This window comes from Coenobita brevimanus, chromosome 33 (assembly GCF_032717465.1).
Source record: "Coenobita brevimanus isolate Jiangsu-jjx chromosome 33, ASM3271746v2, whole genome shotgun sequence".
NCBI lineage: Eukaryota > Metazoa > Arthropoda > Malacostraca > Decapoda > Coenobitidae > Coenobita > Coenobita brevimanus.
This window is the reverse complement of record NC_136986.1, coordinates 45,503,474-45,529,046: the sequence shown is the minus strand read 5'-3', so window position 1 is coordinate 45,529,046 and position 25,573 is coordinate 45,503,474. Positions and strand designations below refer to the sequence as shown.

The following is a 25,573-nucleotide window of genomic DNA, read 5'->3' as shown; positions in this document are numbered from 1 at the left end:
AAAATTTTCTTCCTTGTATCTGTTATCGGTACTATTTTTTAAAATTTCATTTCCATCGTGACTGAGTGAGCTGCTACACACTCACTGATTTTCCCCCTTATTATTAGTAGGCTATTTTGTATATTATTATTATTTAACAGTTTAATTTGAATGTTTGTGATATACGTCAGCTTGTGCCTTCTCCCATATTTAGTACCACACCTTGTATAGGTTCTGTGCACATATTTTCCTGTCCATTTGTGTGTGATTGAAGTTTTTAGGCAAGATCTTGCATTATAAGGCTGGCAGCTATCTGTACTTGATGAAACTATTGCCAGAGTACACCACTTTGACAAATACTGCTTTATATGTATTGAACATGCTGCTCTGTATATACTGTAATAACATTTCTGTATTTCTGGTTCATAACCCATATGATTGTAGACAAAATTGCTATACACTGTGATCAGTTTAGTGGGTTAATGTGCACACTGTCAAGTCCAGTGACATGGCTGTGGGGACCCAGACCCCTCCCCTCCCCCTCTTCCCTGTCAGGACTTAGGCTCTCATTTGAAAGTTTTATATTATTAAATGTTTTCACACAGTGCAGCAGTATGCATATTCAGCTTGTACAGTCTAGCCAGCCACTTTGAGAGCATAGAACACAATTACCATAGCTATTAAATTATTTTGAAATTAAGTTAATACAAATAGTGTGCCTGTTGGCCACCCCAGAATGGGGCTTGGCACTGCCTTGGTGCACAATTTCTGACTACAGTCAACACAAGAGATGCTTGCTTTCTGCCACTCAGTGGTCAGTGCTTGATGCCAGGAAGAACATCCGTTTACAAAGCACTGCCTGCTTCAGCAAGGTACTCTCAGTAGGGGTAATACCTGAGCTGTTCAAGAGGAGACTGCACAGTGTAAAGCTGCATCACTGTTTTTATCATTGGCCAGGAAACCCATATTTTTACTGGCATTAATTGATTTAGTTATTTGGGATATATTTCTCTTCAGAATCAACCTTATTAAATATGTTGTGGATTTTTTCTCATGTATGAAGGAAGCAGTGTACACCAAATCTACCTGGTGATTATTGTCTTATATTTTTCACTGATTATGATTATTTCATTTTTAAGTTCATTACCTGATTTATTATTTATTTATTTAATTATCTGTTGTTTGCTTAATCCTCTCTTTGATGGGGTTTCTCCCTTTTTGTCCATCATCCTTACAAGACGGCATCAGCATCCCTGTCCAATCTCACTGCAGCGACAGAGATTGGGACAGATGGCAGCTGCTTGTACCACTGTCTCTTCTCCCACCCACCAATATTTTCAGTTTACTTCCACACCAATCCATTTGTGATATGCATTTTGATTCTGTTTTTTCACCTTGACCATGAGTCCTCGGGTTTGATTATTGCATTGCCCCTCCAAAATTCCAAGTGCCTCCTTCCTCCCTCCCAGGTGGTTGCTCAGAAACTATAGTGCATTTGTTCTAACCTGACATAAAGCAAGCCCATGAAATTTTGTGCAGCCATGACTAAGTATTTTATTTTTTCTCCCATCCCTCCCCCGCTTCTTCCACTCACCCATCCTTGCTTGAAGCCTGGCATTGATTTATATTAAAAAAAAAAAAAAAAAAAAAAAAAAAAAAAGCAATTCCCTCTCTACCTTTCCTAACCCCATTTATTTTTTTTTCCTTGTTCTTCATCTTTTCTGTTTACAATAATTGGGCATTTTCAAAGGCTTTCGCAAGTCCTAGAAAATCTTCATTTTCTTGGCCCTCAGAATGCAAGCCATGAATCTGAGTTATTTAAATTTTAGTTTATGCTTGTTTCAATCAGACAGTTTTATTCAACCCAACAAAGGTCTTTCCTGTTGGTAATGTTGATTAAAGTTGCATCTAGTCCAGCCAGTAAAAAAAAATGTATTCTAGATGGCAAGAATAAAGTGATCAAGACATCCCCGGGCTGATTGGACTGATCACACCTGGATTGTATTCGGAGTGGCTTTGGAGATTTCTTTGCACCTTTTCTTTATTGACTTATTCTGCACATTACCCCTCAGTATTATCTTGTATGTTATTAATGCAAACTGTATTGATGTTAACCCTATCAGGTTTCTGGGCGGGGCAGATTATGTCTGGGCTAGAGTCAGCTGCTCTCATGCTGACCCACGTGATAGTTTTCTTTGATTGCTCTTTGTAAATACAATTTTCATGATAGAATGTCGGTTTTAGTGTCATTTTAAAGCTGAATAGTTTTACTTTATCATAGTATGCTCAGAAAAAGAAAACAAAGAAAATAAAAAGTCAAAGTGACATGTTGAAGTAAGGCGAACACCAAAAATTTGATACCTTGCCATAGAAAAATATGTGGCAAGAAAAAGCAATAGAAATATGTAAATCTGGATTAAACCATGCAGAACTGCAGTAAATTACATTTACAATGATACATATGCTGTTTTACAATGATCCTTTATATTACAACAGTATATATTTCAATGAGATAATAGCAAAGCCGTGAGTCCTACCAAGCGCACACTGGCCGCCACGCATAGAGCAAGCCGTCTGCGACATCGTGCCAGAGTGTCTTTGTTATGAAGGGTAAACATGATTTATGGTGAATATTTTACAAAAGTATCTTAAAATAATGAATAAATTCATCATCAGAATCTCTGAGGATGGCTTTGAAATGACGCCAAAAAGCGTCATTGGAATCTCAAAGGGTTAAATGATGTAAACAGAATATTGTACAAGATAATATTAAGTTGTAATATACGAAAGAAATCACAAAGGAAGAGGTGCTAGGAGGCCTTCTGTACCACTTACAGTATAGCCTATTAACACTCCTACCTTTCCTCACACTGAAGTTGGGTAAAGGTAGATGTAGACACAGGACTTCATGAGCTTGGCTCAAATCCTGTATACTGCAGCTGGGTAATTACACTCACATGCACACAGTCTCAACTCACACATACACACAATCTCAACTCACAGGCACACATAGCCTACACACAGTCTCACGTCACACTCACACAATCTCCTCTGTCACACAAACACAGTCTTAACTCAAACTCACACATACACAGTCTCAACCCACACTCACACATACACACAGTTCCAAGTCACGCTCACACATACACACAGTCGCAGCTTACACACCCCTGACACTCAGTGTGTTCTCCCATCCCCATTTTAATATCAGTATCTCATGTTCTGCTTCTCCTACCTTTTGCACTTCTAGCTGATTCTGAGGTACTTCGATATGTTCCTTAAACTGAGGGATTTGACCAGCTCAACCACCTTCCAGGTTTGTACCCTTCCTGCCATTCCACCAGACCCTATCACCTTGGATCTCTTCCTCACAGCCCAGTCCTTATACCAAAATTCACTCTGTTCTCCCAAGTAAAGGCTCACTTACATCAAGCTTACATATAGCAGTGTAGTGCAGTTCCACAAATCCAAAATGGTTGGGTTCCTGAAGCTTTTGGGAACTGCAGTGTTCTTTATGCCTTTTGGGAACTGCAGTATACTTAGTGCCGGCCAACTTGCCTATATATTCACATCTAACTAACTGGCAAAGGTAATACATGTTGTGTCATACAGTATGTTCATATTTACTGTATTTATAAGTAACATTGACCCTCCATGAGTCTCAGTTGGTGGCAGTGTGTAGTTGTATGGACAGGTTGGCAGATATCAGTATAGTAGTATACTAGAGTAGAACAGAGTGCCATCTGGTTGAAGGCAGCAAAAACATTTGACTCCTGATCCATCACCCCTGCCTCCTGCATGCATCCTTACTAATAACCTTTAATGATGAGTATTTATGAAAAGATATTGCCTATAACTAAAATGCAGTAGGAAGGTGATTATGTAGTCCGATTATCTTCTGTTAAATGATCAGACTTGATTATGTACAGTAGAAATAAAGTTCTTGATTATCATACTTGCCACATGATGCTACTGTACCAATGAATTAATAGTCATATGGTTTTTTCAGTTTGGAGTGCTAATGAGAATCAGATGATCATTCTTTTTTTTTTTTTTTTTTTCACACATACTGTTATTATCCAAAAGTACTTGTCTAATTTGAAAGTAGTAAAGTGTGTCACAAGGGTTTATTAGCAAGGATATAACGTGCCTAAATCCCTCATGTAATCATGCATGGCTAAATGTGTGGTTTATTATTGATATGCATGGCTGTACAGTATAACAACCAGTTTGCTATTAAAATCCATGGCCATGTGACTGGTTATTAAGCCTCCATTTGGATCCTACCTGAATGACTACATGTTTTGATCTAACATTTCTACACCACTGAGGAACTTGAGAGAGAGAGATTGAAATATCTTTTTATTTTGAATTTGTGGAGTTTTCCATTTCTTTTTCTGGATTTTTTTTTTTAACTTGGGATTTGGCATGATTTTTTTGAGAGATATATTTAATGTGATTTTGTGTGTGTGAAAGATTTATGATTTTCTTTATGCGGGAGAGAGGGAACCTGTACCATTGAGTGCCTCACAACTTACCACTAACATGCAACTAAGTTCATGCTTTTTTTAAACCATATGTCTTTCTATTAAGCTAACTCTTGGGAAGCTGCAAAGACATTGCCAACAGTTTCTCAAATCATTATATTTTAAATGGTGAAAAAAAAAAAATAATAATAATAATAATTTTATGATTTTAATGTATGAACTTGTATGTAATTAATGTACCTGTTTCAATAGACCAGATTTAAAATACTGCACGAGGATTAATGTTAAGTTTATATGAATGCAGGTAATAACATTTTTGACGAGTAACTTTTTGTGTTGAGTGTATGAAGGGCTGAGTTCTAGAGCTTATGGTAGATGATCATTATAAGTCAGATTTAGTGAAATTCAATGTTTTGCCTGCTATTCTATAGTCTTTTACTTTAAACAGGTATAAAATGGCCTTCCCAGCCTTGACTGCTGGTCTGTAACAAGAAATCAGAAGACTTATGATGCCGGTCATAGAGAAATGCTGTGGAAAGGATGTTGAACCATACTAGTGTCTTTACCTTCCTTTGAGCTATGAGAAATAACTCCATTAATCCAGTGACATCACCTGTTTTATTTTTGTTACTAGTATGTTCAGATGGTGTTATTCAGCTTAAGAAAGACATCAGGTCAAACCTTGTCACAGCAAATGTTTTTCTTCCAAAGGAGATAATCTGGAGGTAGCAGGAATAAACTGTACACAAACTTGGCCTACCATCTTGAATTCCGAGTTGTTACAAGAGATTTGCATTTGATATGCTGCTACTTAGAAAGAAGTGCTATGGGAAGGATGTAGAACCAAAGAGTTGTCTTATTTTGCCACTGAACTATTTCAGATAATCTATAAAAGAACAAAAATGTGGGCCTGGTTAAGGTAAAAGAGTACGACAAAGCATACTGTATAATCATATTTAAGGGAGTAATAACAAGCAGTGAATTCAGTAGAACAGCCCAAATGGACATACCCAGCTCTAGATGTCAGCCCTGAATTGTATATCAAAGTAACTCCCTCCTACAATCCTGCACCAAGATTCACAAACTGGTACTAAGATTCACGTTTTGCTGGAAGAACGTGGGACATAAGTACTGTGCTCCCATCATTACTGTTCATAAAGTGGGAGAGCAAATGTTTTTGCAGGAGGAAGAGGGATCATAAAAAGATTCTACATCTTCCTTTCCATTTTCCTCCTTCAAAGACAAACATTAGTTACACTAGGGAATTGATCCTAAGATTCCACTCTTTCCTTCCTTTATTTATCATGCAAGTCAGTTAAGTCCCCTCTTTTTCTCATTCTTCCCGTACAAGTCACAAAAATGGCAGATTGAAGTCTCCTTTTTCTTGCTCTTTATGCACACACTCACACACACACAAACAGTAATAAATAATGGCAGGATTAAACGACTCTGTTCTTCTTGCAAATCATAATTATGACAAGGACTGGATCTTAAGTCTGTTTGTGGATCTCATCTCTCTCCCCTCCCCTCTTCCTTTGGCTGACATGCACATCTCACCACAGGAGCTGGACATGAACAAGGATGGCACAGTTACACCAAAGGAATTCAAGGAGAAGATGGAACAGCAGAAAAACTATACCACGTGAGTTGATCCCTTTGTGTGGCATGCCTGCTTTAACCCAGAGATCCCTAACCCCCTGTCAGCTTAGATGATGTCTAAGCATGGTGAGATTGGAGGTGGTGATTTGATTAGTAACAAAAGGGATTCATTCCTATCTCCTAACTAAGGCTGATTGAATTTCCACCAATCACAGCTTAGTACACAGATTCAGGTTGTAGGAATCACCATGGAACAGTAACCATTGAGACTCATTCCTGCCTCAAGTAAATTTCATCTGATATCATGCAATGGTGTCTCAGTATTGAAGTTTTGGGAATGACCTATTTTCTTCAGTTAAAAGGAAGCTCATTGTAGTTACCAACTTCAAATGAAGTACTGGAAATGGATAAGCAGACGCTTGTTGTGTTTGACCGATAGCATTTGGAGTATAATCCCTCTTCAACTCTGCATCATTCCACAGAAAAATGAACTTCTTGCTGATATGCTGTGATTGCAACTATGATGAAAAGATACATAGAGGATGCATAGGTGGCTAGATAGATAGATTGGATTGATGCATAGCTTGATGGATGCATGAGTGGATTCGGTATAATGCCTTAGAAAGATGGAGGATGGATGGATGGAGTATGATTAATGAAAGGTGGAGGATGGATAGATGGAGTATGTTTAATGCCTTAGACAGATAGAGGGTGAATGGATGGAGGACAGATGGCTGGATTGATTTATTGAGATACAGATGGCTGGAGTCTGCACATTGCCTCTTCAATTGTGCATCATTTCTCAGAGAGGAGATCAATTTCCTGCTGATGTGCTGCGATTGCAACCACGATGGAAAGATTGACTACTTGGAGTTCACCGAGCGTTTCCACAACCCGGCCAAGGAGATTGGTTTTAACTTGGCTGTCCTTCTCACCAACCTTTCTGAACACATGCCCAATGACCCACGACTGGCGAGATTCCTTGAGGTGGGTTCTTTGTTCATGCACAGAAACATACACACACACACATGCTTGTATGTAGCTCAGATCCTGTGTAATACAATTAGGCAAATACAATTACATATTTAGCATCCCTGTTCTTATTTCTAGATTCTTCCCACCCTGTTTATAAGTGAGAATTAGGGTTAAGAGCTTTATATGCAGCAATTTGGGGATGTTCACAAATTCCTGCTGGGTTTACAAAAATATATTGCATGGAAACAACATGCTGAGATGCAGTATTGTATTACAAATTCAGTTGATTGAGATGCAGTAATATAAGCTAACATATTGAGATGCAGTATTACAAATAATGTTAGCTTTGAAATGAATAAACTTGCAGAGTTGTTTCATACAGGAAAAGGTGCATTGCAGTATGTGAAGCTGTTTACATGCATTAAGTTTTTGTATACCTAATACGACTTTGTAAACAGTCTTTGTATCCAGAATATACTAAGTTATAGTTTATGTACTCTCATCTGTTTAAAAATACTTCTACCTCTCCATTTTGAATGCTGAGCTTTTACAGGACATGGTTGTAAAATATGCTGCTACCTTTGAAAAAAATGTAGGGAGGATGTATGGATATAATATATTCTTCTGTCATTATGTGATGAGGAATTGGCTGAATGGGGATGCAGATGCCTGTTGGGCGTTACTGGACTGACAGTACCATTACCTCCCTCCCCACACAGACGGCTGGCTCGGTACTAAACTACTTTGAACCGTTCCTGGGCCGCATTGAGATCATGGGAAGCTCCAAACGCATCGAGCGTGTCTACTTCGAAATTAAGGAGGAGAACATCGACCAGTGGGAGAAGCCACAGATCAAGGAATCCAAGCGAGGGTTCTTCTATGCCATTGTGACTGAGGGAGATAAGGAGAAGCTAGAAGCATTTGTGAATTTCTGTGAGGATGCCATTTTTGAGATGCAGCATGCGGCGGCACTGATGGAGGAGGAGGAGGATGCCTTGGCCAAGAAGAACAGTGAAGATGCTCTCAAGTATCTCAGTGAGGATGAGGAGGAAAAGTGAGTGTTGTACCGTGTACAGTACTGGCTTTCCACTTTAGACCATAAAGTAAAGTTAGCTGATGCTCATGATTGTGGCCTGTTTTTCAGTGTTTAGCAGCTTACCTTGCATCATAAGAAGTTTGTAATGTGTCCCAAGCAATAGGCTGGTGTTAATTCACCAGCATCTTAGCTCTTTCCACCTTATAATTTCTGTTATACCTTGTTTTAGCAGATGCCAAATGTTATTATAGTCTTCAACTTGAGAGAGACATCCTCAAGATGAAAAGAATATTAAAACATCTGTAAATATGATTAATAATAATAATAGTATATAATTTGAAAAGTCACTGATGCTATAATTAAGCCATACATCTTCAGGACTGGTATGGACCTAGTAAAGTCTAAGTTCAGAGGTGTAAAGGACCAGGTGTTGGAGAGTCTGTCCATCTTGGCGCCGTCCAATGTGAAACGCAAGATCAAGGAGATCAAACAGATGTCGGTGGCTGAATTGGCCGTTGGCTTCTGCAGACTGTTGTTCCTTTTGATGTACCACAGTGTGTTTGGAATCTTCTATGTGTCCCGACGCATCTGGGCTGCCACCATGACGCTTATGCAGGGACCACCTGTTGAACAGGTAGGGTTAATCATGATAGGCTGTGTCATATGCAGATTTCCTGGACTCATCATGGTGTGGTACCTGTAGAAGACTGCATCTACTATAAATAGCCTGGTTGTGAAATCTTAGACTATGACACTTAGGCAGTCTAACCACTGAACAGGTAGGCTTACTGCTGAGGTACAATATATGTTGAGTGAGTCTATGTCAAGAAATCAGATTAAATCAAATGATGTCATGCTTTCCGTCAAGAGTACGTATACAGTGTTCACATACCCCAAGGGAATGCAGGTAGGTAGTGCTGTAAATATAAGACACTCCAGCTAATATTTTTTTTATTTTTATTTTTTAAACATACTGTGGGTATTTCTCAGTCAGCATTATAACTGTCTGCTGTGTATCATAAACTCCCATTTTCCTCCCGCAGCCTGAACAGAAGTCCGATGACAAGGCAGGTCCGCTTGTTCCACTGGCCATACCTGCTTTACCAGAGATCAAGGAGGGGACAGGCACACCACCACCTCCAGACATCGCACCGGGTGGAGAACAGTGAGTAGTTTTCTTGGCTTGGGAGAAGTTTGAGGGGATGATATGTAGTGGGACTGGAACTCAAGCATTCCTTTTTCAGCCTTTTTATCATTCCAGCCTTTCTAATATTAGTATTCCATCCTCCAGTCTTCCAGCTCTATGGTCTCCCTCATTCCAGCATTCAAATATCCCATTCTTCCAGCTGCATAGGCACCCTTATTCCAGCATTCAAATATCCCATTCTTTCTGTATTCCAGCATCTCATTTCAGACTGTCGCTTAACCCCTCAGCTGTGCATGGCATTCCAGAAATGCCAGTCGGTAGACAGCATCATACGTTCTGGAAGAACTGCATGAAATTTTGTGAACATTTTGGTCATTTTTCATGCCTACTGCATGCACATGCTTAACGAGTGGGCTTTGAATCATCAGTGTGGAGTGTAACTGGTTTTCCTGCACCAGTGATATAGGAAATGTTTAGGGCCACCACAGCCTAGGGGTTATTACAGTCATGCTGTATTCCACCCTCAGTATTCAATCCTCAGATTACTTAACCCTTTATTATTCCAGCTTCTTTCCATCATTCCATCCAGTATCCATCCCTTTATCATTCCAGCCACATTCCAGTGTTCCAGTTACTCATTCCAGCTTGCCTCACTTCAGGCTGTCCCTTGAAGCCAAACCAGCAGAGGGCCTAGATGAGGAGAAGATGAAACCTGTTCTGGATGCATTATCGGAGCTGAAGGAGGACATTACCCCAGATGAAGCCATTGCTGCTGTCAAGTAAGTACCTGGGGCTTTCTCACTCTCTTTATTTCCCTTCTTAATATCTCTCATTTCTTTCAAGTACACATACATTCTATCTATCTGTTTATTCCTAGACATTTTGATTACATAATGGGTGACCACAAATGAATTGCCCTCATGTTGCCCTGTTCTTTGCCATTTGGCTGCCTTCCCTCAAGGTCAAACTCCCCCATTCTCTAATGTCTCTCCACTCCATCCCTTCATCTCATCCTTGGTCTCCCTCTTCTTCTCTCTCCCTCCACCTCATACATGCACTCTCCTAGTCAGTCTCTCATTCTTCATATTCTGATGTTGTTACATGAGTTAGCTGTACTCCATTGCTTTATATCTCTCTTCATTATCTCTCTCTCTGTGTCTCTCTCTCACAGACATGAACACAAATACAGTGCTGCTGTGAGCAAGTGAAAGGTGCTCTCTCACTTTCTTCATTTTCTCCAGTCTATATTTTCTTCTTTATCTCCTTCACTTTATTTTCTCTTATCCTTACTTTCTTTTATCTCACACACTTAAAGAGTACTTCTGTACTGTTCTTTTGTACTTAAGTTTTTCACTGTTTGCACATTCTTTTCATTCTCATTTGTACACATTCCCCCCCCCCCTCCACACACACACACACACCTGGTATACACATCTGCATACTCTGTCTCTCTCTCTCTCTCTCTCTCTCTCTCTCAGTTAAAGCTTTACAATCTCTTAGAAGGCTTTTGTCTGTTTTTCAGTTGTCATTTGTCCCGTGTATACTACTGGCATCAACTTTTTTCTGAACTTTATCATTGGTTTTATCTGAAGTGTATTTCTTTTGTTTTCTCAGGGTATAATTTCTTCTTGTGGCTTGGTAATTATGATTTTAATATTATTTTACCTATAAGCTTTTATGTATTTTCAAAAATAAAATCTTTAACGATTTTTATAACAGCTCACACATTCCTCAGTAGCTTTCCTTTTGGTGCTTTTTTTTTTTAGAAAAATGGCTGCTGAGTCTGCTTTTTTTCTTTTCTTGGCTTTTTCACGTTCTTGTTTTTCTTTGTCCTGCCAGCCCGGATGAACCTCTCAACGCTTACGATTATGCGTTAGTACAGCTCCTGCCTCTTTGTGTTTTTTTCCTGCTTTTGTGTGCTTTATGTGTTTTTTGTTTTTGTGCTTTACCTGTCTGTGTTTGTTGTTAGACTGTACTTTCAAGTATAACAACACTTACAATTTTGCTTTAGTATATCTCATATTTTACTTCGTGTTTTCTTGCTTGTTTGTTTGTTTAATGTGTTTCCTGCCTTCATTTCATGTTTATCTTCTCTCATATTTGTATGTTTGTGAAAACTGTGTTTTGTGTTAAATCTGCTGTTAACCAGTTCAGCCTGGAGATGTCTTTTTCATATTGCTCTTGCCATTATCTGACGTTTTTATTCTTCTTAGGATAGACTTTTTGAATTGGAGGGTTTAGATATACAGTAGCCTTAAATGCTCTTTTAATACAGTAGGTCATTTCCAGTTGAATATAATCAACTGTACTAATACACTAAAAAGTACATCCCCTGGATTTGCATGGTTAATATGTGTCTGCATCCCTGGTGTGCTGCAGTTCTGTGCCCTTTTCTGTGTGCTGCCAGCTGCTGTGTTGCTAGTTAATATTGCTGCTGCCTAACCTCTTATGTACAATTTTGTCTAGCTATTTCACTCTTTAACTCTTCCTGATACAGTAAGTACTCTAAATAGCATAAAGGTTCCCTATCAGTGGGATGATGGCCGTATTGACAAGGGTTCATATCTTTGTTGTTGTGGCCTTGGGCTCATCTGGAGATGAACCCAGTGGACTGCAAACTGAAACTGTTCTCCTGCAATCCATCATTCTCCTTTGAGGTTATAGGAAGAGAGTCAAGGGATGTGTGTTTAACCAAGCAGCTGTGATGCACTGTTATATTATGGAATGGATGTATAGCCATGACATTGTCTTATTCTACCATTGAGCTGCAAAAGGATGAAAATCTAAGTCAAGGTAAACAGGATTACAGCTATAATCCCTAGTGTTGAATAATGTTATGCAAGCAGGTGACTGATAAAAAGAACAATGATGCAATTAAAACTCTTATTTTACTACATCTTAAACTTCCAGAGCCCTCGTCTAAGCTGAATATTTAGTTCTCCTTCAAAATAGCCACTGAATATCTTTTACTCTGTTTTCCTACCCTTCTTTTGTAGTATTATTCCTATGTTATTTTACTGTTTTTATTTTTTGTCCTGTGCTTGGTTTTTGTTCTACCACATTAATTTCTTTCTCTTACTATTTCCCTGTGTTTCTACTTAATATTTCTTTCTGTCCTTTCCATTACTCCACTTATTTTTTCACCTCAAATATTTCTCTTTTTACCATACTTATTTTCTTAACTTTATGGTACTGGGATGTGCAACCCTCCCTCTCCTAAAATCTGATCCCTTTTGGTAATTTCAAATCTGGAAGTGACCAGAATTTTTCAAAATTTCTCACCAACAGTTTTAACTTGTTGGAAGTATGAACTACATTTCCATATGTTAGGGAGCCCGCTAGTACCTTTTCACTGTACTGCAGTGACTTTTTCTTAATACTGATTGATCTTGTTGGTCTTGTGAATGTGTGGAAGAGGTGTGTTATGTGGGGGATGTGTTATGTGCTGTGGCAAGGGTAAGGAGTGGTTGAAGTTCTGGGAGCTTTTGCCTCTCCTGCCGTTGAAAGGGCTCTCCTCTGTGCTAAGGGATCTTTGTATGTGGCGTGTGTTAGGAGTGTAATTATGTATGGTAGTGAGACCTGGGCTGTGAAGAAAGAAAAAACAGTATTCATAGGCTTAAACATACAGAAATTACAATGACTGGATGGATGTATAGTGCATCCTTGAATGTAAGGCCTGGGTGGGCATGGATTATGATTGAAGAGTTGAGAGGAAGGATGGGACTGGAGTGTATTGGTACTGTGATGAGGAGGGGTAGATTGAGATGGTTTGGGCATGTGGAGAGGATGGGGGATGACTCTTGGCAGTGGAAAATAATAGTGTGAATGTCAGGGGTAGGGCTGGGAGAGGCAGACCGAGAAAGACCTGGGACGAGGTAATAGAGTGTGACCTTGGGGATCAGGGACTGAATAGGGAGGCTGCCAGAGACTGAACAGCGTGGAGAACTGCCATTAGGCGCCCAAGGCTGATGCATGCAAGCATGTTGAAGCCTTTATATTTACATGATATGATATTACCTCACCCTGTTGTAGGTAGGGAAGACGTATGGATGATGACGATGGTGACTGCTGGTCTTCGTACTTTGTGATGGGTTTCCGCAGCTTATAGTATACCTGGTGTAGTGTGACAGGTATAACTGGTGTAGTGTGGCTGGTATACCTGGTGTAGTGTGACTGGTATAACTGGTGTAGTGTGACTGGTATAACTGGTGTAGTGTGGCTCGTATACCTGGTGTAGTGTGGCTGGTATAACTGGTAGTGTGGCTGGTATAACTGGTGTAGTGTGGCTGGTATAACTGGTAGTGTGGCTGGTATAACTGGTGTAGTGGGGCTGGTATAGTATAGTGTAGCTGGTGCAAGTGGTATTATGTGACTGGCATAGATGGTGTAGCGTGTCCTGTTTAATGCTATGGCTGGTATGATAGTGGTGATGGTGTGTGAGGGAAAAGGTAATGAAGGTGGTGATGATTTGGTGTAGTATGTATGGTATAACTTACTGCTGTAGTGTTGTGTACTTGGTGTTGTGTGGGTGGTATGGTGGTGTAGTGACGTGACATGTTAACAGTGTACCATCACTGCATCCACAGAGCTGCAGAGAAGAAGGCAGTAGAAACAGCACAGCAGGCAGCCATGCAAGAAGCAGAAGTGCAGCCATCTGCTGCACATGCTGAACCTCCTCCAGTAGCACAGGTTGGTACAATTCTCCTAGCCACAGCTCAGTTGTTACTGCCCAGGTCATTGCTCATCCTTCACTGCTTGCCTCCATCCATGCATCATCCATCATTCAGTCCAGTCTTGCCGTATCAAGAGTAAAGGGGGTCAGGGATAGGCTACTCAGTGCAGACATTAAAGGCAAGTGACCAGTTCCTTGTCTCTTACTGGCATTACATGAGAATAAACCCCAACCATCTTTCACAGTAAGGCCCTCATGAGCCATATCCAGTTGGAGCAGTAAGACACCACACCAGGTATCTTTAAAAAGTTTGTATAGTAAAATGCTGCTGTGGGCATAGGTTAGTCTCGTATGACTTAAATGAGCTGGACTACAGTAGCCCACTGGGATTTCTAGGGGGCAATATACCTCCCCCCCGTTTTTTTGTGTGTGTGTAATGTCAGTGTAGTTTCATACAAATTACATCCTCACTACAAAAGATTATTAGTAACTTACATTTAGTGTTATGTTTTTCATACCAAGAAATCCATTATGGTGTTATAGTTCTGTAGTTATAGTTTAAGGGCTTCGTACTAACATGAGATAACTTTATCTTACATGCTGCTAACCAGGATTCAACCCAACAAAGACCTGAACTGCTGACACAGTACCCCCTACCTGCCCCCACCACATCACACTCTGAACCACACCTCAGACTCCCATCCACCTACGCATCATCATCATCATCAGTGTCTCCACCAACCACACTCGCAGTTTCACACCCACCACATCATCCTGTTCCACCCTCGGATATTATCTCACACCTCCGAACTTCGCCACTGCTGCCCCTCCCCCAGTCTATCCTTCCACAAGTTACTGAAGAGCAGAGCGCATCAGGAACAAGGCATTCGCCATTTTCCGAGGAGTGGAGTGCACCGGGAGTAAGGCACTCGCTGATGTCCGAGGCGCAGAGTGTTTTTAGGACAAGGCATTCATTGATTTCCGAGGACAGTGTGATATCCTCATCCTCAGCTGCAGCGACCCCATCCTCAAACTCCTCATCGACGGGAATTTTCAGCTCTAGCACTTCTCTGGATGATACTCGGAGGGTGGTGAGAAAGAGCATTACCCTGCCAACCCTGAGCCAGGAGCTGGCCCGTCGAATGAAACACTCAGTCAGTCACCACTCCCCTCTCAGATGCCCTGCACCCTCACGCTCCCCAACCAAAGATTCTTTAGTTGTAACCAGTCCTTTGTCATCAAATTTGTCATCGCAATCATCCATATCCTCACAAACCATCCAAGACACTTCTGTGATTCATAAAAGTGATGATTTAACTTCCATATCCTCACGATCAGTACAAGACTCTACCCAGATTCATAAGCCCAGTGACCCTGCTAGTTTACAGCACACGCCGGTACGACAGCAGTTTCGTGAGCCCAGAATACGACATGCAACATCCCCTGCTTGTGTCACTTCTGATCTGAACAGTTCAGAATCCACATCAGTCCATTTATGCCAGACCGAGACCTTGCCAACTTTAGTGGCGCCTTCCATATCATTAGCCAAGTCTGTCCCAGCAGTTTTGCCTCACATTTCATCTGCACAGCCTCCTACTACATTACCACACATTACAATACCAGCACCACCTCATACATTATCATCGCCTCATGCCTCATCCACCCAGCCACCACCTCATACACAGTCAGCATCACCACTTCACACATACACAACATCCCCACCTCACACTTCAGCCACTCAGTCACCATCTCACACTTCTTTGGTATCACCATCCCACACTTCCACAGCATCACCACCCCACATTTCTCAAACGTCATCTCTTCCCACACCTTTAATGTCATCCCCACACACTTCATCCACCCAGCCTCCCCCACCCCACCTATCTTTATCATCATTGACTTTTCCACTCCTCGGCACATCACCCTCACACCTTCCCTCATTCACCCACTTACAGCCACGATCATCTCTGCATCACTTCAACCACTCACACTCCTCTCCAGCTCTTTCGCCCAGCCAGACCCTGCAAACTCACTCGGTTTCTCCTCCGTGCTGTGGCGTTTTGACATCGACTTTTATCCCTGCCCCTCCAAGTTCTCTGCCAGACCAGGGTTTGTCTGTACCTTTGGCCTCCTCATTTTTCCATCCACCACACATAGAGACGATAGAAGCAGAAGATGAGGAAGTGATGCTAACTATCTCAAGGGAAAGAGATCCATATGAGGGATTGAAGTCCATCTCCACAGACATAGACACATCTCTGCTTCATCCCATGCATATAGACCCCTCCCAACTTACTCCGACACCCCCCACCCCTACACAGCCTCCCCCCTCTGAGGCAGGGGCTTCCCGGCCGTCTACACCAACACCCCCACCAACTGCCCCTCAAAAGCACCAAGGCCTTGGGTTTATCAGGAGAACCTTGTACTCCATGGTAAGGCACTGTTCTGCACTCCATTCTCTCTTGTAAGTCACTCAGTACACAACACCACTATAAACAGCTTCAGTCTTCCTGTCTCCAAATGTTTGTACTCAGTTTCAGAGAGATTTTGCTCTGGAAGGGTTAGATATAGCTTTTATTAGCCCCTTCACAGCCAAGTTAAATAAAAGTATCCAGAGGTAGCTTGATTGTAAAGAACACATCAGTGTATAAGTGGTTAAAATCAGAGTACAGTATAGCATTCCACAGTTAGGATCTTTGCAACACCACAGTCACTGTTGTAATTTCATGCCAGCACATGAAAAGCACAACATGCGATGTCATCTTATACTGAGATGCTTGCATTGTTCACATGCACATATTGTTTATAAAGACTGCAACATGCTGTTATGCTTCAGCCTTGGCTTCTTGATCTCTGGCAGCCTTCCTATTCATTCTCTTATATATTAACTTAATAACACTGAATATAGAGTTCAGTATAGTGTCTTTCTTCATCAGGTTGATATCAGCAGCTACAACAAGCGAGCCGTCAGCTTCCTGGCAAGAAACTTCTACAACTTGAAGTATGCTGCTCTGGTCCTGGCCTTCTGTATCAACTTTATCCTTCTCTTCTACAAGGTGAGGCATCTGCTGCCATTTTCATCATCATCTTCAGAATTGCAGACTTTGATTAGTTCCCCCCCCCCCTCTCTGTCTCTCTCTTTTGTGGATCCTACCTCACAGCATTCTTAGAGTGGGGAAATAGGTGCATATGGACGATAAGGATGAGGAATTTACAGTTGATACATTGATCCACGGAATTACCTTGTTCAGTAGTTAGTGCTGTTACAGTAAGGATAACAATACCTGGTTGTTAAGTAATCCATTGTTTTATTTCATGCCAACATTCAAAGGCTTCCAAGGTAGGATATGGTGGCAAACTTGCCTATTTTGTTTTTGCCACTTACATTTTGTTGTATTGGCTTATATCATATTTTTTTCTTGTTACTTTGTCTTACGTTGTACTGCCCAGTAGTCTGTTGATGTCTGTGGCCTGTTTTGGTGTCGTCTGATGAAGTATGTGTGTCTGTTTATCTGTCTGTTTCTCCCTACCTGCCTAGAGGTACCTACCTGCATCAGTTTATCAATCTAATGTCTCTATTAGTCTTGGTTTATCTGTGTATACTGTATGTTACTGGCATTGTTTAATACTAAGATATTGTATAGAATGAATAGGTATTCTATAGAATCTCTAGCATTTTTTGGCAAAGTATGAAATCAGCGTATTTTATTTTGACCTTATATACATTTATTTAAGTTAACCTTACCTAATCTAACCTAAATTTAACTTGATTGTCCCAGCCTAACCTACTCGCAGCCTAAATTGACAATGTAAGTGAAATGACTGATTTCACGATTAGCCTGTTTGCTGCAGTTTGGTTATTTCACACGTTGCCTAAAACAAACTCAGTAATCTACAGAATACCTAGGAAATGTGTACAGATGATTTTATTTTATACCTTGTCTTGAAGTTTTAGGCATTCTGTAGAATACCTTGGCATTCTATGCAATGACAGGTTTCCCACTTTGCCAGTTACAAATATATATATATATATATCATCTTCATTAGCCCTTTGAGTATCCACTGCAGGACCGGCCTATCCTGACTGAAGTTGGGACGATACAGCCAATGTATCTATACCAAGTGGCTTAGGCTGTCTGGTAGAGATTGTATGTAGGGTGAGAAGTGCTTGTAAGTGTATTGTAGTGTTGGAGTGGCTTTGGATGTGTGTGTAGTCTGTGAACCAAGTGTAATCAGCCCGCACAAGCCGACTGGGTGCAAGCATACTTTATAGTAAGCGACACTGGTTCAACCACAGCACCCCTTGTGTCCGCCAATGCAGTACGTGGCCGTGTGAACACTCCCAAAGATGAATGTATATATATATATATATATATATATATATATATATATATATTCATCTGTCTCAGCATCTATCTATATTCTTCTCTCTGTGTACCCCAGGCCTCAGCAATTGGAGGAGATGAGGAAGAAGAAGAAGAGGAAGATGTCAACAATCCGTTCTCCATGTTTGGTTCTGGCGATCTCCTAGGGTCTGGTGACAGTCCAGTGCTCGGCGATGATGATGGTGACGATGAAGTGGGCTCTGGCAACTTTACCCTCTCTGGTGATGACGATGATGAAGATGAAGATGATGATGTGAGTTGAGGATATGAAGGGGTATTTATTTGTTTCTATTTTTGTTCCTGTTGTAACCCTACCAGCATGTGGATGTGGACCAGGTGGAGTTAAGGCCATAGTTGTCCTTCTTCCTCAGTCCACCATCCTTTTTCTGGGGAACATGGAGCTGAGGGATATTTTTATAACTGGACACCAGAGCTACCTGATTACATCAGTGCCATCACATGAAGGCATCTCTTTCCAGCCAAGGGTTGAAACTTGGCTAACGTTCTCAGGTGTCCACCAACCCTTTGTGGGTTGGTAGGTAAAATGAGTACCTAGGGTAACTCCTGTGAGAGGTAACTATTGAATAAGGTATTGCATTGGCCTTGTAGCCCAAGATCGTGGGCGAATTAGCACCATGGGTGATTGCCCCATGGCATAAGTGAATAGAGCACCCCAGTCACAGGTTCATCAGTCACGTGGGGGAGGTGGTGGCTCAGTCGGTAGAGAGGTGGCCTGCAGTCCTACCAGACCAAGGTTCAAATCCCTGATGGGGCAGGGAACAGTTTAAGGATTTGAATTGCACGAAAATCAGACTTTACTGATCTACCAGAAGACCTGCCGACATGTCGTAAAAATACCCCCAGTGATACCAATACACCAGTCCTGTATGCAACAGCTCTAACGTGTATTCGGTATGGACGGTGGGTGTTAGTGACGAAGTGGTGACATGCAGAGGTGTTTGGTATGTAGGAGAACTACTGGGCATTCGGAGCAGGCTGTGAAGCCTATGCCCAGAGTCGGACAAAAAAAAAAAAAAAAAATCCATCAGTAGAAGTAGGGTGGTCATGTACCCTTAAATATACAGATTCTGGTAGTCATATTGTGGCCTCAACACTTCAGAAGGGATAATATACTGATTTTATTTATTGACAGTAAACCCTCTCTAATTCGAACCCGAGTGATTCGGAAATCGGTTCATTCGGATCTTTTTTGACCACCAGACAAATAATTTTAATTCGGACAGAAATTCGAATTAAGCGAGACAAGTCTGAAAAGGGTTACAGCGATAAGTGGACGTGAACAGTTTTTTGTTGTGGTAAGTGTAGTAATAAATGTAATTTTTAAGAACTGTACAGTACCTTCAGTAAAGTGTACTGTACTCTACTACTGTGTTGCAAGACTTTATTATCAAGGTTTGACACTATTTTATTTATTGTATTGTGCACTCTTTGAGTATAAAGTAATAATATATGGTACTGTTCAATGATTTTGTGAAAAAGCCATGTTTTAGTGAGCATGGGTGTGATTTGGGGATAGGGGCAAGCATGAGCTCCAATAATTCGGATTTTTGGATAATTCAACATAGGGTTCCCCTCAATTAATCCAAATTATAGAGGGTTTACTGTATTTATTTATATATTATTTTTAAGTACTCTGATATACCCTGTCAACTTAACCATTAAATCCATCTTCCACACTCAGGAGAATGAGTGGATCCACATGGACGATCGGTACTTCTACCTGGAGCACATAATTCGCCTCTTTGCAATGACTCACAGCCTGGTTGCACTCTGCATGTTGCTGGCATACTACCACCTTAAGGTATGGTGTTGCTTCTTCATGTTGTCTTGATTTCACAGAACCATGGACCGTTTAGATGTGAATTTTGCACCCACAGTCAGTAGTGTTTAGTTTGGCCTTACTTGCACCTTCTTCAGGTTAGTTCTCCTTAAATAAATAAAATACTCCAACAGTGACAAGACTGAAGTAAAAATATCCTGAGGCTGATGGGGTTGAAATGAAAAATACATCGTTGGGCTGAAGTGTTAAGGTGGCTTTTTCCTGTCCCCCACAGATGCCACTAGTCATCTTCAAGAGAGAAAAGGATGTGGCACGCAGACTGGAATTTGATGGTGTCTATGTGGCAGAGCAGCCTGAGGATGATGATATCAAGGCACACTGGGATAAACTGGTCATATCAGCAAAGTAAGTGACAGAGAGGGTAGGGTGGGGACACATCACAAATTGCCTACAGACAGAGAGAGAGAGAGTGTGCAAAGGAAGAAAAAAATGAGTGAAGTGACAACCTGAAATAAGGGAAAATGAGGAAACAGAGAGAGAGAGAGAAATCTTAAGAGGGAAGAAAAATAAGTCAGCAGAAAAATAGGTCTGGCATAGAATCAAAGAAGGGGACTTTGAGAAGGTGGGGGGAGGGTAACTTGAGTGAATGAAGGATTGTGAGAATGGAGATGCTGAATGTTGGATATAGATTGAGAGTGAAAGGACGAAATGTGTACAGAAACAGTCAGGGTAGGTCAGGGTAAATCATAACAGGTCAGTTCAGCATTATCACAACTTTGTCTCACTCCAGTATCCTCTTGTGTGTTACTGATGGAAACATTGGCTTTGCTAAAGATTCATCATCATCCAGACCTCCATTCCTCTCCCAGGATGGGGTGAGGTAAGGTCCAGAGAGAGAGGGGGGGGGGGAAGAAAAGACAGAATGATATACTTACCAAGTTTGCCTAGTTGAATGAGCCACACTTGCATTCACTCATCTTTCAAGCACTTGGAATCTTGGCTCCATTAAAAACATATGCGAAAGATGTGGTACAGAGCCTACAGTGCCCATTATCTTACCCTTGCATCATCCAACAGGAGCTTCCCCAACAACTACTGGGACAAATTTGTGAAGAAGAAGGTGCGTCAGAAGTACAGTGAGACCTACGACTTTGATGCCATATCCAACCTGCTGGGAATGGAAACGACGATGAGCTTTAAACAGGAGGAAGCATCGACAGGAATCATCGGATAGTGAGTATTATAGTTCGTTCATCTTAGTGTGGCGGAGGTTTTCATTCTCTTGTAGGTCCATTTCATGTAGCTCAGCAGTAGCATAAGATAGTTCTATGGCTTCATATCCATCCTGCTCATCTTAGAAACAACAGTGAGCAAGGGGAAGCTTTTTTTTTGGGGGGGGGGGGGCATTAATATGGTGAAATGTCTTGGTTTTATTAAAACTGGTATTTTCTTTGTTGCTGTAAAAACTTCAGATGTCATAAGTGAGTAAATTTTATAATTATTTTTTAGACTGTCAGCACAGTTAAACATAGGAAAATACTGCCAAGTAGAAATATAAAAGTATTATGAAACCAAGGGGCGGTTGGGGTTTATTGCTCACATAATGCCACTTGGTAACGAGTCAGGCTGGTCACCCTCATCTTAAATGTCAGGACCAACATGCCTAGCGCCCGGTTCCTACACTTCTCTATGGGGTGACGTAGGATTGGATGCTGGATGGATGAATGAGTGACCTATGTTTCCCACATTATTTCTCTTAGCTCATTGATAGAATTAGAGAATACTATGGCTGTACGTCCCTCCTTCTTGGGAGGGAAATGACTGAGTTTGAAACAAGAGGAAGCCTGTTTAGAAATGACTATCTTGATGTGTTTTTATGTATTGGCAGGGATCCCGATATTGGTCCTTCCTTAGTGTTCTGTATTCAGTAAATCTTCAATCAGAGTCACCTTTTTTTCACTTTCCTTTTTGCCTGGAGAGTTAAATAAGTTTACAAGCCTGGTAACTACCTACACAATCATCACTCCCAAATAGGAAACATTCAGCCACAAGTACATAGAGGGTTAGAGCCCAAGCCGAGACTCACATTGTTACAAATCTTATTACACATCATAGATTCGTTTTTTTCCTAAGTGTCCAACAACTTTTGGGAGTGATCACTGGTTTCTTAATCTGTCATAGATAGATAGATATCTAAGGTATGTGGATGGACAGATAGATATTGTAAAGAGATAGATGAGTTGCAGATACATTCATACACAAATTGTCTTAAACAATTTTTTTCTCCTCTTTCAGTCTGACATCGGTGGACTGGAGATATCAGATCTGGAAGGCAGGCGTCACAGTCACCAACGATGTGAGTTTTTAAGTACTAGAATTGTGTGGAGAGACAGACAGACAAGTTAGGAAGTTCAGGAACATTGTGGCGTTGATGTACATGTGCAGGAAAGTGTTGGAGGAGAACCCTGATTGGTTTTGTCATGTTGAGAGATTGATTAGCAGAGTGTATTTAGTGCGGGGGAGTGGGAGACCAGGGATACGTTAGGGAAATGGGCTGAAGAGGCGTATGAATGAGGGTGGTTTGAATCTATGGGAGGGCAGCCTGATGGCAAAGAACAGTGCAACAAGGAAGTGGTATGTGCCCACACTCTTAGGGGGTTTTAAAAAGAGGGGGGGGGGCTAGAGACCTGAGACCAGACTGCCATACACTTCAGAATAAATGAGCACTTGATCACCATCATCATCAGTCATTATAATCATCATTATTGTTGTCATAATCATTGTCATGATGGTCCTCACCATACTAAGACACACAGTACAGTAACCTACCTTCTCTTTCCGTCTTTGCAGCAATTCTTGTATAACCTGTGGTACCTGACATTCTCATTGCTCGGCAACATCAACTACTTCTTCTTTGCCGCTCACCTCCTCGATGTGGCTGTGTCCATCCCGTCACTGAAGACGATCCTGCAGTCGGTCACACACAACGGCAAACAGGTGTGGGCTTGCATTGAGTTATATTGTGTCTGGAGTGCTTAAGTGTGGATGTTTATGTCTGTGAGGTGGAATCAAGGCATGAATGGTGTGTAAATGTGAGCCTTAAGAACCATGACCAACTGATCAATCTTGGGACCTTTCACTTTGCTGAGGCAGGAAAGGCTTAGATGAGGGATGAATGATAACCTAAATGATGCAGTGGCCTTGTATCCTTACTATGGTCATGGCACATGACACTGAGGTTGTCATTACCCTACCCTGGCAACCTACCATTCAAAAGTGCATCCGATTTCGTATCATATTATGCACAAATCATATTATTATGCACGAATATTATTATACACGAATCACATGTCTCATATTATACACTAAATCAGATGCACTTTTGAATGGTAGGTTGCCAGGGCACGATAAGAACAACCTCAGAGTCACGCGCTGCGACTATACAAGATCAGATGCCTATTTTATGATCATTTTGGTTAAGTGTTTCTTGGCATCTGCCTCCATCTTTACACCTTTCATTCATTCATTCATCATCTAATACAGTGTTGCCCCATGAGGAGTGTAGGAGCCCAGGGCTAGGCAAGTTTGTCCTGACATTTAAGATGAGGGTGACCATCCTCACCCATCTCTGAGTAACACTACATTAGCAATAAACCCCAGCCACCCCTTGGATATAAACCTACATCAGCTTAGTTACTGAAAAAATAGGGAGGGGGTTAGAATGTTTGTACTTTGTTACACATGATAAATTTGTGTTGTCAACGTTCTCCCTACGTGTCAAGTGGGGTGGGTGGAGGATTAGTGCCCCTCCCTGTAAAACAATTAACTCTAAGCCCTTGGCCACCCCATCTGGGATACATGGCGTCTGGCAATGAATGATGAAAAAATGAATCTTTCCTTCACGTAAGTTGTTGCATAATTTTTCATTTTCTGCCCCTGTCAACTTCATCTGTCCCTCACTGGTAATTTTACCATAAACTAACTTCTTGTTTTCTCCCCGTCGCAACTTCATCCGTCCTGCACTGTCAGACACATACTGTAGTAAACTGATTTTCATTTCATCTCCCTCAGCTTCATTCGTACTGTAAACTAATTTTTTCTCTCTCTCACAGCTGATCCTGACTTGCATGCTGCTCACCATCATAGTATACTGCTACACCGTCATCGCCTTCAACTTCTTCCGCAAGTTCTACGTCACAGAAGAGGACGATGTTGTGGATCAGAAGTGTCATGATATGCTTACTGTATGTACCATTTCTTTGTTTATTAATTTTCTGGCTGTGTCTGTCTGTTGTATGTCTGCATATGGCTGTAGTCCCTGGCTTATTTTGATGTGAACCTGGTGGACTGCAGGCTAAGGTTATCCTTCTCCTGCAGTCCACCATCCAACTTTGAGGATATAGGGAGGTAATTGAGGGACATTTCTATAACTGGGATGATGTTATGGACCAGAAATGTTGCAATATGCGTATTGTTCATCCCATTTATTGGCATATTCTTGGTTGTGTCTGTAGGTTATGTCTGCCTATTGTGTCTCTGTATTTATCATCAACACAAATTTTGTATTCTTGTGGTGCTACTACAACTCTCCCCCACTATTTGACGGGGATGCATTCCATGAAAAGTGGTTGAATAGTGAATTGGTTGAATAATGAACTGATTTTATCCATAAGATTGTTAAGAAATAGGGGGGGTTAGGTTCCTGATCACATTTATCAGTCAAAAAATATTCAGTAAAGATGGAAAAAATACAGGTAAATATGAGCAGAAGTGACACGGATTTGGGCTGTTTTCTTATAGACCTACATCCTCAAGGAAAACTATTTTAGTACTGCATACATCTCAGATGTTTGACATTTGATTTTTGATAAAAAAAATATTGGAGAACAAACAAAAGGCTGGTCAGTCTCATCGTAAATGTCAAGACCAACTAGCCTAGCATTGGGCTTCTACGCTTATCATGGGGCAACATTGGATTGGATCATGTATGAACTAATGAGTTATTGTATCCTCTCCTCATTCCCAAACCTATGTTCTTTTCACCTTAATTTGGCCCAGATATTTGTCCTTTTGTAGCTTATTTCATGGAACTTTATGGCAATGACAATATTGTTGTATTGCTGTACTTCTTTTCCATAGCTCTTTTTTATGACTGGTATCATAATATGGTGTTAATCTCTTGTTCCAAGTCAGCATTCAAGATGGTGAGATCACAGTTTTAAGTTAAGGTAAAGTAAGAATAATAATATGACCTAATAATACCTTATGTAATGTAACAATATTTTTTCCCCACAGTGCTTTGTGTTCCACTTGTACAAGGGTGTAAGGGCTGGTGGTGGCATTGGTGATGAGATCGAGGCGCCCGATGGAGATAAATACGAACTTTACCGCATCGTCTTCGACATTACTTTCTTCTTCTTCATCATTGTCATCCTGCTGGCTATCATTCAGGGTATGTTGTTGTGTTTAGTGGGGGTCCATGTGGTTAGGGG

The 25,573-nt window shown here is 41.0% G+C and overlaps 1 protein-coding gene across 3 annotated transcripts in view; it reads left to right on the top strand.

Annotated features, from left to right (window-relative positions):
• The window catches only part of RyR (Ryanodine receptor), a 186,570-nt gene that overhangs the window by 153,690 nt on the left and 7,307 nt on the right, over positions 1-25,573 (top strand). For all 3 annotated transcript variants that reach the window (XM_080269467.1, XM_080269466.1, XM_080269465.1), the window contains 17 exons: positions 3,230-3,295; positions 6,029-6,108; positions 6,872-7,052; positions 7,760-8,094; positions 8,455-8,710; positions 9,120-9,241; positions 9,883-10,002; positions 13,810-13,912; positions 16,832-16,951; positions 18,339-18,533; positions 19,983-20,102; positions 20,356-20,486; positions 21,159-21,314; positions 22,377-22,437; positions 22,932-23,078; positions 24,194-24,325; positions 25,377-25,533. In XM_080269467.1, coding sequence (XP_080125593.1) covers positions 3,230-3,295; positions 6,029-6,108; positions 6,872-7,052; positions 7,760-8,094; positions 8,455-8,710; positions 9,120-9,241; positions 9,883-10,002; positions 13,810-13,912; positions 16,832-16,951; positions 18,339-18,533; positions 19,983-20,102; positions 20,356-20,486; positions 21,159-21,314; positions 22,377-22,437; positions 22,932-23,078; positions 24,194-24,325; positions 25,377-25,533 — 2,482 coding nt within the window. The remainder of the gene's footprint in view (positions 1-3,229; positions 3,296-6,028; positions 6,109-6,871; positions 7,053-7,759; positions 8,095-8,454; positions 8,711-9,119; positions 9,242-9,882; positions 10,003-13,809; positions 13,913-16,831; positions 16,952-18,338; positions 18,534-19,982; positions 20,103-20,355; positions 20,487-21,158; positions 21,315-22,376; positions 22,438-22,931; positions 23,079-24,193; positions 24,326-25,376; positions 25,534-25,573) is intronic.